Source organism: Molothrus aeneus, chromosome 5 (genome assembly GCF_037042795.1).
Source record: "Molothrus aeneus isolate 106 chromosome 5, BPBGC_Maene_1.0, whole genome shotgun sequence".
Lineage (NCBI taxonomy): Eukaryota > Metazoa > Chordata > Aves > Passeriformes > Icteridae > Molothrus > Molothrus aeneus.
Window position 1 is genome coordinate 34,197,966 of NC_089650.1, and position 14,443 is coordinate 34,212,408.

The 14,443-nt window shown below is 41.0% G+C and overlaps 1 protein-coding gene across 1 annotated transcript in view; it reads right to left on the minus strand.

The window, feature by feature from the left end:
• TBC1D15 (TBC1 domain family member 15) overlaps nt 1–12,727 on the minus strand; it is a 35,765-nt gene extending 23,038 nt beyond the window's left edge. The window contains exons 1-4 of the mRNA XM_066549610.1: nt 12,654–12,727; nt 1,714–1,812; nt 1,400–1,474; nt 531–669 (exon numbers count right to left, since the gene is read on the minus strand). Coding sequence (XP_066405707.1) covers nt 531–669; nt 1,400–1,474; nt 1,714–1,812; nt 12,654–12,677 — 337 coding nt within the window. The 5' untranslated portion in view covers nt 12,678–12,727. The remainder of the gene's footprint in view (nt 1–530; nt 670–1,399; nt 1,475–1,713; nt 1,813–12,653) is intronic.
• Between the last annotated feature and the right edge of the window lie 1,716 nt (nt 12,728–14,443).

Consider the following 14,443-nt stretch of genomic DNA (forward strand, 5'->3'; position numbering starts at 1 on the left):
TCACAACTTGTTTTTCAACATCTCTACTGAGACACTATAACAAAAATGTTGTAGCTATAGAATTATTTTGACCACGTAAAAAAGACCATATTAAAGACCCATGTATGTCATAACTGTACATTCCATCTCCCCCCGCTGCTGCAGTATGGAAAGGCATTTGAGTAGCAAACCACTTATTTTTTCATTTTCATTTCTATCATGACACCTAGTTTGAATTCCACTTGTTTTAAAGAATGCAAGCCCAGTGTAGATAAAATTGCTACTACATCTAATGATGAAGCAAGAAGTTAGATTTAATGTTCTTTTTAAATACAATTCTCCACCAAATTAAGGAAAAAAACATAGGCAGATGACAGCTATTCCACTTGTGAATTTTTTTCCACACCCAGATATTCATCTCTTACCACAAATGAATCCCAGCCTTTCAAAAAGGCTATTCTTAAAGGCAATTCTTTAGTTACAAGTTACCATCATGGAAGAAAACCAAAACACTATACACACAAAAAAACCCTCCACATTTTTTTAAGTACCTCCATTTGAATGAGGTTTCTTCTTAAAAGAGACTGTGGTGACCATGTCCCATTCTGCTTCATAACTACTTGGACGATCTGCTCCTCGGGAACATTTTTCTTTCGGAGTTTGAGTCCACTCCACAACAGAACTGGAATCCTGAGATAAAACAACAAAAGCAACTATCAAAAAACACAAGACATGAAAATTGACCTGGTTTCTCAGATTCAACCTGAAGAATCAGCATCTTTATTTTGTAGATTAAAAGAAAATGTACTGAAATCCTCAGAAACATAATACAGTTCAACACAGGAAATTTGGACTTATGACTAAGACTATGTGTTTTACTTAGTAAATTCCAACATCCTAAAATATCTTTGCCTCTCTTGCAGACTTTATAAGCATAACAAATTATTCATTTAAGTGTAAAACTTGAATCTTTTTTAGTCACATCCTCTTAATACTGATTAAATACCACATATCACTGCATCTTGGAACCCCCACAGACTTCTATTTTTATTTTGCATTAGAACAGCACCTCTCACTTTCGTGTCTAACTATGAAGAGTGAATCACCAAACTACAACACAGTAGATGCAGAGGGACTGGTGACTGTGATATATTTACACTCATTTGGTCTTTACTATTCATAGTTAGTCCTCTACTATTTTATTTGTGAACCAAGTAAAAACTAAATACAGTCAACCTACACATGTATTCTAATAACCTGAACTGGCCTGCAGTCTGCAAATAAGATTCCTACATATAGCTATTACTACCAATAATAAATAAGCTTTGCTTCCAGTTATGAAATCACCTACACATTAGTTAACACAAAATAAAATCTCTAGAGAAACATAATGAAGAACACTGATAACTAACAAACCAACCTTTCCAGCACAGAGGATATTAGAAGTATCCAAAGTCTCATCCAGTGGTCTCCAGTCTACTACCACTTCATTTTCCTACAATACAAATCACAAAAAATTCAACACTACACAGCAATGTATTTATTGCCATATATAGTCACCGTGTGACTACGTTAAAACTTACATATACATATAGATGATGACAATGTCAAACACAACGTGATGTTTGTTCGTGTACAAAATCCTACACTTTAAAAAGGCATTTAAGATTTGCCAAACTTGTTATGTGTTTTGCCAACAAATACAAAAGTTCAGTAAGTGTATTATGTACATACCTTTTCTATGACACGCAGTATTCCTGCTATTAAGTTGTCCTGGTCATCATTTTTTCCACAGGAGGAGTGAATGAAAACTCCTTCTTGCTCATATACAACCTATAACAAAATGAGTAATAAACTTTAAAAAACAATGTTTTAAAATCCTTAAAATTGTTTATCCCCCTATGGTACTCATTATCATTTTGACTCGCTGAGAGAAGTCGAAATAAACACTTATATCTTGTTAGGGATTTTGTTACAAAGAGTCCAAGATCCCAGTCTTTCACTTACCTAAATCAAGAAACAATAGGAAATGGAACTGATCAAACTTACTCTCTAAGCAACATACTGACTAGTACTACTTTGTTAAAACACCACGAGAAAATTATTTTTAAATCAGCAGGTACAGGTTCAGTGAAAGTCCTATACAGCTTTTAAAACATTAAAAGGCTTTCTTATATAGCCTGCCTTTCTGCCACCTACCATTAAGCATGTTGAAATTATAAAACTAATTTAAATTTAAAATGGACCAATATACTGTAAAAAGACGAACTCCAGAGAAATAAAAAACTATACCCTGAAATTAAATGCAGGGCCAGTGGCAAAGATTCCATCTGAAAGGTAGAATATGTAACAGCTGGATAAGAAGGTCTTGTAGGAGTGCACACGGCCCACATAACTTTTGCATTCAAGCATTTGCAAAACCCTTCACAGTATTCTGATCATGCTCTCAAAAAAAAAAAATTAAAAGAAAATCAAAGAACCCTTGGCTGTCAAAATTTAGCAGGCTTTTGAAAGCTACATACACATACTCTTAAAAGCTCTATAATGACTGTAAATGGGTCCTATTTTACACAAGTCTAAGAGTGAAAAGTCCCTTCAATTTTGTGAAAGTGAAATAAATCAAACAGTAACAGTAATTGTTTGAGAACCATTTTCATTTTCACACCAAGCTGCAAACACTGCCTTAAGAAACCTATTTTTAAAGGCAAAGCTTAGAAATTTTTAACTATCAGAGACAGATAATGCATTTCTTTGGTTCTAAAATATCAGGAGCTATTTTTCTCATTTATCCGCTTTCTAAAATCATTACACTTGTAGTCAGGCCAGTAAACTAAAAGGTTAGTTTTGCCTGTCTGTTTCAAAAGGTTAGGTGTGTAAGCTTAACTAGCCAGATGAGAAAACATGGCTGAAAAAGAGCCATAAAATTTACTTAATTCATTCTTTCTGTTTTAGTTTTGCTGCAATTTCTCTACCTTTAACACAAGCAAGAAATTTCAGAAGTGCTCTAGTTAAGCTGAAATATCACTTGGAAGAAATCTCTAAAGGTCACTTAGCACATCTCCTGCTTGAAGGACTATTAACATCATTGCCTTTCAAATATTGGAAGTCTTCTTTCCTGTTCTCTATTACAGTTTTTTCTCTTTTCTATCAAAAAACCCACCCTAATTACTGTCCAACATGATACAAAAGAAATAACCAGAATTCTGCAAAGAATAAAACAAAATGCAGATCATCACTGGTGCAATTATCTGTTTTCAAATTCAGTTCCGTTCAAACAAGGCAACCTTGATGTTTATTTAAATTTTACCTTCTAGCTATTTGGACCTGATGTATCATGAAAACTAGTCAGAAATATGAATCAGTCATCAACCCCTTGGACAGCTGCTCCAGGAAAAAAAAATCTATTTGTATCAGAGTTATACTGGTAGAAGTGCACTTCTGCAAAAAATGTATCAGAAAGTATACCTTCTCAGTCTAGAAGGTATGCCATCTAATAACTGGTTTTATTATTCTTCTGTCCATTAATCTCTCAGAAGGACAAACACTTCCTTTCATGGAAAAAGAAAATGTGTTTCTAATGCCACAGTTGTCATGCAACTGAAAAATCTTACACTGCTCTTTGTAACAGCTTCAGCTCCCTGTGCCATTCTCCACCAAAAAACCCAAAGCACACGCTCAGAACTTCAGAGGGTGTCTGTAAAACAGAGGACTGGACACAAAGCACCTTATTCCCCTCATACTGTTATTTAAGAGAAAATCTTCTACAAGTTTCAAAGGCCAGAAGGCCAAGCTGCTGAGATTCTTCTTTTCCAATCGCAAGCATGATCTACTTATTTACTTTTTCCAACTGTTAACTAGAACTGTAACTAATTTGAAGAAAGAGATAGCATTATTGTACAAAAGAGTATCTAGATGGTTTTTCACAGTTAATCCCTCTGCAAAACATTTTGGGAGTTACCATATTGAATTCTTCAAAATACTGAGCCACTCTATTCAGCAGTACTTTGTAAGGTAACTCCATAAATGCATTTGAACAAACTGAGTTCGGGAATGTAATTCTATAGTGGTAGCACTTGAAAATTAGCTACATTGAGTGGCTATATTTCACACAGTGCTCTTAGCAAGCTGAAAATTCAAAAATGCTATTAGGTATTCTTACAGTACTTTACAGTAAAACATAGTTTGTTACAGATTTTTGTCTTCTGGTACTGCAACACTGACAAGCTATTCAAAATCAATTTAAAGAAGAAAAGTAATGTTAAATTACATGTACAAGTAATTAGTACTAAGGAAAGTATCAAACCGAAAGACAGTATACCAATAGTTAGATTTGAATAAAACCCATCCATCACTACAACCACCAGTTCTGGTTGTAGTAGTAGACAACCACTACTACACTTAGTAGCTCAATCTCACACACCATGTGGCCTACAAAGGTTTTTGCTCAGGGCCTCTGCAGCCCAACACTCAGGGAAACACCTGGTGAGTCAGCACACTTGGACCTCTTAAGCATTCAAGAAAACAGATTTCAAAACTAAATAATGGCTTCACACACTGACTCTTGCCTAAGCAGTAGGTTACTGCAGAACATGCAAAAAGGCAGCAGATGTTAGAGGATTACCTGAAGCATCAGTAAAATACCAAGGACTTGTGTAAGGTCTGCATGCAACAACTACATAGTGAGATCTTGCTACATATGGAGAGAGCAGAAGGAACTATATACAGGCAGGGCAAGATAACGGGACCGATGCCCCTCATTAGCTGTTGAAATAACTATAACCCCTCCAAAACCAACCCAAATCTGCTTCTGTATTACCTGTCAACCCCCTTGGCACAGGAAAGCAACCTAAGCTCCTTGAAATTTTGATAATCTTTAGCCTTTAGTGAACTAGGAAGGCCTCATTACCCACTGTGTGAAAGAATTCAAGAGTTTTAAAGAATATTATCTGCTCAGTTAGTCCATTATGCTTTTTGTATTACAAGACAGGAAAACACACTGCTGGCTCACCTTGGTTTTGCACTAGTCATTATTTTACATATGGGCTCCTCCATATTTCACATGGGTTCCTTTACAAAGGTAAGAAGAAGGTGGAGACAAGCTCAATCTTTTGCTGTGTTTTCATATGATTAGAGCCATCACTCTTCCCCTAAATCTACACAAAATCACTATGCCCATCATAAAAAAAAGGACAAGTTGATGTTAATAAGTGCATACCACAGGTCACTAGATAAGTTGATGTGTCCCAAGGATTTTAATAAAATCCCAAAAGTATCCCCCACCCCAGTATTACAGCCCTTCCACCCATCCAGCTAATAAGAATTCTGTGTTCTGCAGTCTATCCACTGGTCCCTGAAACAGAACCTCAGGGAAGAAAAGCCATTTGTGTTGCTCAGACGCTCGAGGCCAAAATAGCTGTCCAGCAATGACAGACCTCACTACAGATTTAAACAGTGATTGTTCTGTTTTCTTCCGTACCTGTTTGCAAACATCTACTGAACTGCCCACAGAGAAGCATATGTCACAGGTTTAGATGTTATTACCTACATGAAAGCCATGTTGGTTCCACAACAAAAACACAAATAAAAAAAAAAGAAGAGCATTTATCAAAAGCACACACCAACACAACCAAAGCAAATGAAGATGTAATGTGACAGGAGCTGAACAACTTTGAAAATAACTTGATTTCAAACACATTTTAATTATATCTTGCGGCTGTACATTGGAATTACTGAAAGATTTTCAGACATTTTACTAGCTTAAAGCTAGTTCTGTGCAGACCAGATCTATCCATCCTTGGTATCCTTAAGTTCCTAGAATACTTCAAATCATAAGCATTACTGAAGGCAACTTAAGACTGTAAAAGCATTCAGCTGGCAACTTTTTTCTCTAAGAAAATCATGGAGACAGTAGGAAAAAAGGTAGTATGATTTAAGTATCACTTTTTAATAATCCTAAAGTTTCAAGTTTGAAATAAGATGTACCTGAGAAGCTTATGAGCATAAGTCTTTCCTGCTTATCAAGTAGTCCGTGCTGGCAGCATACAAGCACAATTCACAGCATATTTATTTGTCCAGTTCTACTGAATGAAAACTAGACCCATTGCCTGTCTGTCTCAGAATCCCACCAAAAGCTGAAAGTTGATGCAAGTTTCCAAATGCTAGTGAGCCACTTTGACCTGTTTCTTTTTTTCCATGGGTGCTACAGGGGTTAAAGGCAAATTCACAATTCATCTGATCAGTCATTGAAAGCACTGTACCACACAGAGACAACAGCTATTCCAACTCGTATCCTGAGTGAGGGTCTATAGAAACAGGGAACCACAGCAGAAAATTCAGGAAAGCTGCACAAAGCAATAGCTGCCTACCCACCCACTATTAAAAAAAAAAACAGATGGAAGCAGCAGGATGTAGGCTCAGTTTACATGTCATGGCATATGCTAGTTAAGGTTCTGGAAAACTCTTCAAGTATTTATAGTCTGTGTCCAGCAAAAAATAGGTTTCTGAAGTCCCACCATTGCCCCAGTAACATTTTCTGAGAAATAAATTGTCTCATTCTTAATAACATAAGGACACAGCATGGACAATGCATATCTCCATATTTCTATTGTTCTGCTTACACTGAGCAGCAAACAGGCAATGTCTGTAGCATTTTTATTCTAAAGACATGTATGAGCAGAAGGCCTTTGGGATGCTACAGCACCAACAACAATATATGAGAGAATACAAGCAAAGTCTTGTGATTTAATGTTTGCCATTTGATAGCAATTTACAGCCCTGTGCTACCCACTAGTGAAAGATGACAACATTGCACTCTAAGACAATGAAGTATAGACAACAAATAAAAGGAGAGCTAAGATCTGGGGCTACCACAGAACAGGATGGTCCTGCCATCCTCACCCATGTATTTTCCACCCTGCCTGTGCTGAGCACCTAAGTATTAGCTGTCATCATGTGTACTGATTGTTGTATCTCCTGTTCCTAGGTCTGTAACATACCAACAACCTGTCAAACACAGAAGAGTTGACAGAAAGGAGAAGCACTGCAACTCTCCCAGCTAGTTTGTCCCATGTTTCAGACACTTCATATTCTCACCCTGTGTTCTTGGAGAGTGTGTTCTACTTACTCCCCTTTTCTGCCACCGAGTACAGCTCAAGGCCAGCACTGCTCTGCCAAAATGCAATCCAGCATCTCATAACAGACACAGTTTGAAGCTCTTACATAGTCAATGAGCCACTGCTCTGGAGTAAGTAACTAATTATGGCACTGTGTAAATACTGGTATAAACAACTTTTCAATAGCAGTTACTTCATTTTTTGCCTCATGTTAGGGAATCAGGTAGAGGACCTCACCAAGGGTTCAACAGCTGAAACAGCAAGTGGGAATGCTCATAGAAAGTGACTGAGTAGAAAAGTCTGAATGTTCTGCAAACTTCAAATTAAGGAAAAATGGCTCTGTCCACAAACATCAACAACAGATACAGCAGCTGTGCAGCACCTTATTTTCAGATTCTGATGGAAAGGAAACAGAACAAAAAATGTTACACTGTAAGGAAACAATTACAGGCCAATAAAATTAATTCAATTCAGAGAATGATTGGCCTAAGTAACCTCACACCCACAAAAGAAAGCATCTTAGTTTAGAACTATGCATTAAGTAAAAAGAAATATAATTCAATATAAAAGTCTGTATTATACTGCTTGAATTTCCATCTTCCTCTTTGGAATAGCTGATGTTTGCCCAAAGCTTACTCACATATCCACTGCTAAAGTGTTACTGGGCACAGTGATGTACCTACTGCATCTAGAGTCTGTTTCCAAGGACTAGGTGCCAATACATTAGAGTGTTCCACAAAGCATCAAGCCAACATTAACTTGATCAACATACTCTTCTGCTCCACAGAAGATATGCTACAATATCTGGCATTCAGCTTGTAATAAAATGCAAATCACAGAATGGTTTGGGTTGGAAGGGACCCTAAAGATCACCTAGCTGCAAGCCCCCCGCAATGGGCAGGCAACATTCCACTAGACCAGGTTACTCACAGCCCTATCCAGCCTGGTCTTGAACACCTCCAGAGATAGGGAGCAGGCAACCTCTCTGGGCAATCTGTTCCAGTGTCTCACCACAGTCTTAGCAAAGAACTTCTTCCTGATACCCAGTCTAAACCTATGCTCCCCCTTCAGCTGAAGGCTATGACCCCTCATCCTATCACTACATTCCTGGAAAAAATTCCTCTCCAGCTCTCTTGTAAGCCCCCTTTATGTACTGGAGGGTGCTCCAGGATGTCCCTGGAGCCTTCTCTTCTCCAGACTGAAAAACCCCCATCTCTCTCAGCCTTCCTTCATAGGAGAGGTGCTCCAGCTCTCTGACCATCTTCATAGCCCTCTTTATTACATTGGATCTATGCCTATGGTGGGGACTCCAGAGATGGACACAGTGTCCACGTGGTGTCCTATGAGGGCACAGGAGAGGGGGAAAATCATCTCACATGATCTGCTAACCACACTGCCTTTGAGATAGCCCAAAACACAGTTGGCTGAGCTACAGGTGGACATTTGAGTGATATTGAGCTCTTCACCCGCAAACACCCTCACGTTTTTCTCCCCTGAGCTCATCTCAATCCATTCTCCACCCAGACTGTACTTGTGCTTGGGACTGCCCCACATTTGGCCTTGTTGAATCTTGTATGCCTTTTGTTTGCTGAGCCTGTGGCTCAACTTTTTTTCCAAGAAAGTAAAATTTCATGCCTGCTAGTCTTAAAGACGCCCAATTTCTAAGCAGGGAAGGGGTGGAGAGGGACAGAATCCCACGAATGTTGCTCATGTTGTGACAAATATGAGAAAGCTCTCAACACCAGGAACTACATAAGAAAAGTTTCCTACTTGACCACAGTACATATTTCAAGCTCTGCCTCATGCTCTGAAGATTTCTTGAACCACAAGGTATTTCTGCTTCTCCTGCAATAATAGCAGGGTATCAGTGAAAATATAAGTCTGTTTAGGGTACTGAGAGCAAGAGCTTCAGGTAGTAACCCTCTGGTCCTAATGTAAGCACTTCTGCAAAGAGAAATCCTTAATGAATAGAAAAAAGAAAGAAAATACAGAAATTTCAGAAATATCACTGAACTGCTATACATTCAAGCATAATAAAGCCTTAAATAAATTCAAGAGAGATAGTCTTCTGTTCACAAAGAAAACCCACAAAGTACAGAATAATAAAAAAGAATTATGATTGTATTCATAGTAAATTATAAAGGCTGAAAAAGATATAACAAATGTTTTAAATCAAATGCTTAATAAAGTGGCACAACAATGCACAGTACAGGAGTTTTGTGCACTCACATTTAACTAGTAGAAGGTGGAGCAAGACACTGCCTATCCCACAGAACAGATATATACCTAAAATAATTTACTGTATCTATGCCAACAAAATACCTGAAGGATGCAAAGTTAATCTTAACATACCAAATTAAAAAAAAAAAAAAACAACAAAACTTCCACTGCAAACACAAATCCCCTCCCCAAACACACAACACTAACACCACTATTTAGTAATAGCTGCAGTGCTCCTTGGACACTTCTAGTAGCTGAACTGGCCAGACATCTGAGCTTAGAGATAAACCTCAGATGTTTGGCCAGTTAACACTCTGAAACTTTAACTCCAAGAGCAAGAGCACAAGCGAGTGAAAAATAACTTATCTGACAGCCCATGTGTCAATTGGTAACTTGAGAAAGATTTAATAGCCCATGTGCTGAAGATACTCTGAACTCCAAGAACATTAAAAAAGTATCATTACTGTCTTTAGATCAGCTACAATAGTCACCTGTATACTGACAGACTGAAATTGAAGCTTGTTCTTTTCCCCATACACAACTTTTTAGCTCATTTTCTAACATGGTTTTCTGTTATAAGGGTGAATCCAGAGTAGGTTCTCTGAATACAATAAACAAACTGCCATTTGCTAAGCAACAAAAAGAGAGAAAATGTACCAGTTTTCAAAAAGTATAATATATAAATATACCTGTTTGCATAAAGTCAAAAGCTCTGAAAACAAATGACCTTATTACCAAGTTACTTCCAGAAAAAAAACTGGCAACTCTAAGAAAGGGCAAAAAACTGAAGCTCACACTGTTCTAGGGCAGACAGTCATTTATAAAGAATGAGTCATGACTCCAGAATTCAATAGCAGTAACTTTTCCTGAACAGAGTTAACTATCCATATAGAGAAAAACACTGATAAGAAGCGCATGAGAGGTTCCAGCAAGAAAAAAAAAAAATCACAGGACAAAAGTCCAAGTAAAGTAGTACATGAATAACCACATTTATAATTCATATCCCATTATTGTATGGAGCAGAAACCAGAGACTACATGAAATAGCAGGATTCTGAATCTACTGATATTAATAAGGTCTGGGAAATAAAAATAAAAGCAAACAAAACAAAAAACAAACAAAAGCTGCTTAATACACTGCCACGTGCTTTCCATGGGAACCACTTTGTGTAATACTTTGCAGAAAAGAGCACATACATTAAAATACATTACTTTCATGTGATAAGATCTGCCACATGAGAATAAAGCACTCCACAAACTAATGCCTACTGATCCTTCAGAAAGCTACCACCTGAAACACCCCATTACAACAAATTGCACAGCCAGAAGGAACACTGCAGTTAACTTATGACATCCACAGCTTGTAAAGACACTGAAGTGCAAAAGGCCTGAAGTGAGAATACTGGGTCTGTACCAACCTACACTGCATTTATTCTACCTGGAGTGAAATTTCATTCGTTTGTAAGCCCTCCCAAAATCCTGCTGGCACTTAAAGGAACAATTTGTGGTCCAATGTGCTCCCAACAGAAAACTAACCCAGACAAAAGTAAGCACAGTTGTATGTGTTATTTCAGCTTGCTAGATCTAATTACTGACAGATCAAATGAGTACAGTATCCAAGAAAGCAATAGTGCAACACACAGGTGGGGAAATACAGAGAAGGATGGAACTGCTCCTGAGAGCAGTGAACCGTCAAACCAGTCCAGCCACTTCGTGAAATTTGAGAAAACACAACTGTCATTTTTCCTCTGTGTTAAAAGAGACATGGCAAAGAATGCAACTGAATCAGAAGTTGCATTAATAAGTTGCATTAGTACTGTGGACGTGGCATAACTAAAACAGTTTTGCAACATCTTAGAGATTTAATCTCGGGCAAACATGGCTCTTGGAAAGGAACAACGAATACACAGCAAATTTACAAACAACTAATCCACAATCATTCTCGCATCTCATATAATCCATCATAATACAGCTGCTTTCACAAGAGACATCCTGAAGAAGATCCTGATAAAAACCTAAGTGGAAAACCAAAAACAACCTGAAAAATTAAAATATTAAAATATTTCCCTAAAAAATTAAAATATTTCCCTTCATCCAATAAACTTCTGTATTGATATTAAAATGGGTAAAACTAAAAAAGTAACTTCTCTGTATACATAAAAACTGGATGTGCATAGCTAGAAACAGCTGGGAGAGCACTATGGCTATCTTTATATTTACATACCTAACAGCAGTAAAGAACATAAAAATAAAATTGCAAAAACTCGAGCTGCACAAATTGCTTGCTCCAACAATTCTGGTTGAAACGGATCTACTTTCAACACCTCGACGGAATTTTCGTGCTATAGCTAAGGGCACTCCTCAGCCCCCTCGGAGAAGCGCAGACGTGGCTAATTACGTGTGTTCTCTTGCGCCGAGATCAGCGGGAACTGAAACTATCATCTTCTGTGCTGGGCTGGAAAAGTGAAACCGCAGACTATCACACGCTCACTATGGCTACTACATACAATCGGACACCACACCGAGATTTTAAATACTAAATAAAGGATCCACGTGCTCGAGAACACTGCACTGCAAAGCAACGCTTTCATAAGAAAGAGTAATGAAATAAAACTATTTTTACAAAAAAATAATACGGACACAATTTGTATGTGTTGGCGGGGGCGGAGGGAAACAGTGGGTGTTGCTTGTACCTCCCCCTCCTGCGAGCTCAGTCTCTGTCAAGCAATAATGTTTCGCTCCGGAACGTTCGGCAAGAATCCGCGGCGTACAAAAATTTTTAAACTACTAAACTATGGGACTGACAAGGCTTTGTACGCACGCCGGGGGCAGGTTCCCACACACTACCAGCGCGCAGGCCGGGGGAAAGGCCGCTACCGTCCATGAGCTCCTCCGGGACACTCGGACACGTAGACGGGACAAGCCGCATTCCTCAGCCTCAGGCGGGGAGCCAGCGCGGCCGCCCGCTGCGGAGAGCGGCCTCCAGCCACCCCGGGGCCGGGGCCGGGGCCGAGCTGCCGCGGAGGCGCGGAGCGCTGCCCGGCCGGCAGGTGCGGGAAGGGCCCGAGTCCCGCCCGAAGCCGCGACCCCCTCCGGCGCAGAGAGCCCGCGGCCGCTGCCAGCGCCCGGCGCGGCCCGCCCGAGGCCAGGACGGCACCCGGAGACGCGGCCACGGGAGGCGACACCCGCAGGCAGGGGAAAAGGCGCCCGCTCGGCCATTCAGCGGTCCAACCCCCTCCCCGCGACTCCCGCCAGCTGGGGCGACCCAGCGCCCGACACGGCGCGTCCCGCGGGGGGACAGGCGGGAGAGGCCGGCCCCGCCGCCGCCGCCCGCCCCCGTTACCTTGCCGCTCGGCGGCGCCGCCATGTTGCCCACGAGTGTTTATGGTGACGTCGCACTCCTCACGTGCTTCCCCGCCGCGCCACAACAATAGCGTCACTGCTGCGAGCCGCGCATGCGCAATGCGCGGGGCCCAGGCCCGGGAAAGGCTGCAGCCCGGACGGGGAGGGAGAGCTGGGGCTGCGCTATGCCACAGGCTGCGGCCGGGATAGGGATCGAGGGCTGGGGCTGCGCTGTGCTGTGCCGAAGGCTGCGGCCGGGGCAGGGATCGAGCGCTGGCTGCGCTGTGCTGTGCCAAAGGCTGCGGCCGGGACAGGGAGCGAGGGCTGGCTGCGCTGTGCTGTGCCACAGGCTGCGGCCGGGACAGGGATCGAGCGCTGGCTGCGCTGTGCTGTGCCACAGGCTGCGGCCGGGACAGGGAGCGAGGGCTGGCTGCGCTGTGCTGTGCCACAGGCTGCGGCCAGGACAGGGAGCGAGGGCTGGCTGCGCTGTGCTGTGCCACAGGCTGCGGCCGGGACAGGGAGCGAGGGCTGGCTCCGCTGTGCTGTTCCCGACGGTGGCCGCGGTCCCGTCGCTCCTGTTGAATCCCTGGCACGCCCGCAGCCCTCCGGGAGGCTGCCGAGTGTCCAGCCGCAGGCCCCGCGGCGGCCGGGGCAGCAGTGACCGCTCCACAGTGCGGCGAGGAAGAAAGGGGATTGTTGTTCTTTTTATTTATTTTTTTCTTTTTTTCCCTCTCACCCTTTTTCAGAGCTCCCTGAGATTGCAATTGTAATTTGAGCGATGTTATATAGTTGACATAAAGCACACATACTCTGTCAAACTATTTTCTTTCTCTTTACGCTCCAGTCACAGAATCATAGAATAGTTTGGGTTGGGAGGGACCTTAAAGATCATCTAGTTCCAACCACCCTGCCATGGCCAGGCACACCTTCCACCGGACCACGTTGCTCAAAGCCCCATCCAACCTGGCCTTGAGCACTGCCAGGGATGGACATCCAGAACTCGTCCTTACAACTCGTCCCAGCGCCTCACCACCCACGCAGCAAAGAATTTCTCTCTAATATCTGTTCTAAACCCACCCTCTGCCTGCTTGAAGCCGTTCCCCCTTGTCTTACTGTTCCATCCCCTTGCAAATAGTCTCTCTCCAGCTATCTTGCAGACCCCCTTTAGGTACTGGAAGGTGCTATAAGATCTCAATGTCACAGCACCCACAGGCACTACTAAGCTGCCCCAATATTCATATACCAGATCTTTAATGTCAGTGAAAAATACACTGCTTTCAATATGGTAGTTTTTAACACATAATGCATTCAACACATCAAGGGACAAAAGTAGATATTAATTACAATCTCATCCATCTTAGCAAATATTCAGCTTTCATACGTGTACAGATTTATAAAACCTGAAAGAATTCTGCAAAAGTCAATGGATTTTGATTAGTCTTCTTTATCTGGAAAAGTATATTATGTGTGGTATTACTTTTAAAAATTGGCTTTCACGTAATATCTGAAACATAATAAAAATGGTTTTTAAGACATTGGTTATATTCCAACAATATCATAAAATATTTTGAGCAAACAGTATATCTCCAAATACTGTTTATTTGAAACAGATAAAAGAGATGCGTGCAGGGAAGTGATTTGCTTCTCTGAAGGAGCAAAGGTAATTTGAGTTTTGGAGTGGGTTGGTTGGGGGGTTTTATTTCTGTCCTAAAGTGGCATTATAATTCCCTTCTGACTTTTTGAATTTAAACCCCATTTAGTTAGATTAATACCCATACCATACTTACCATA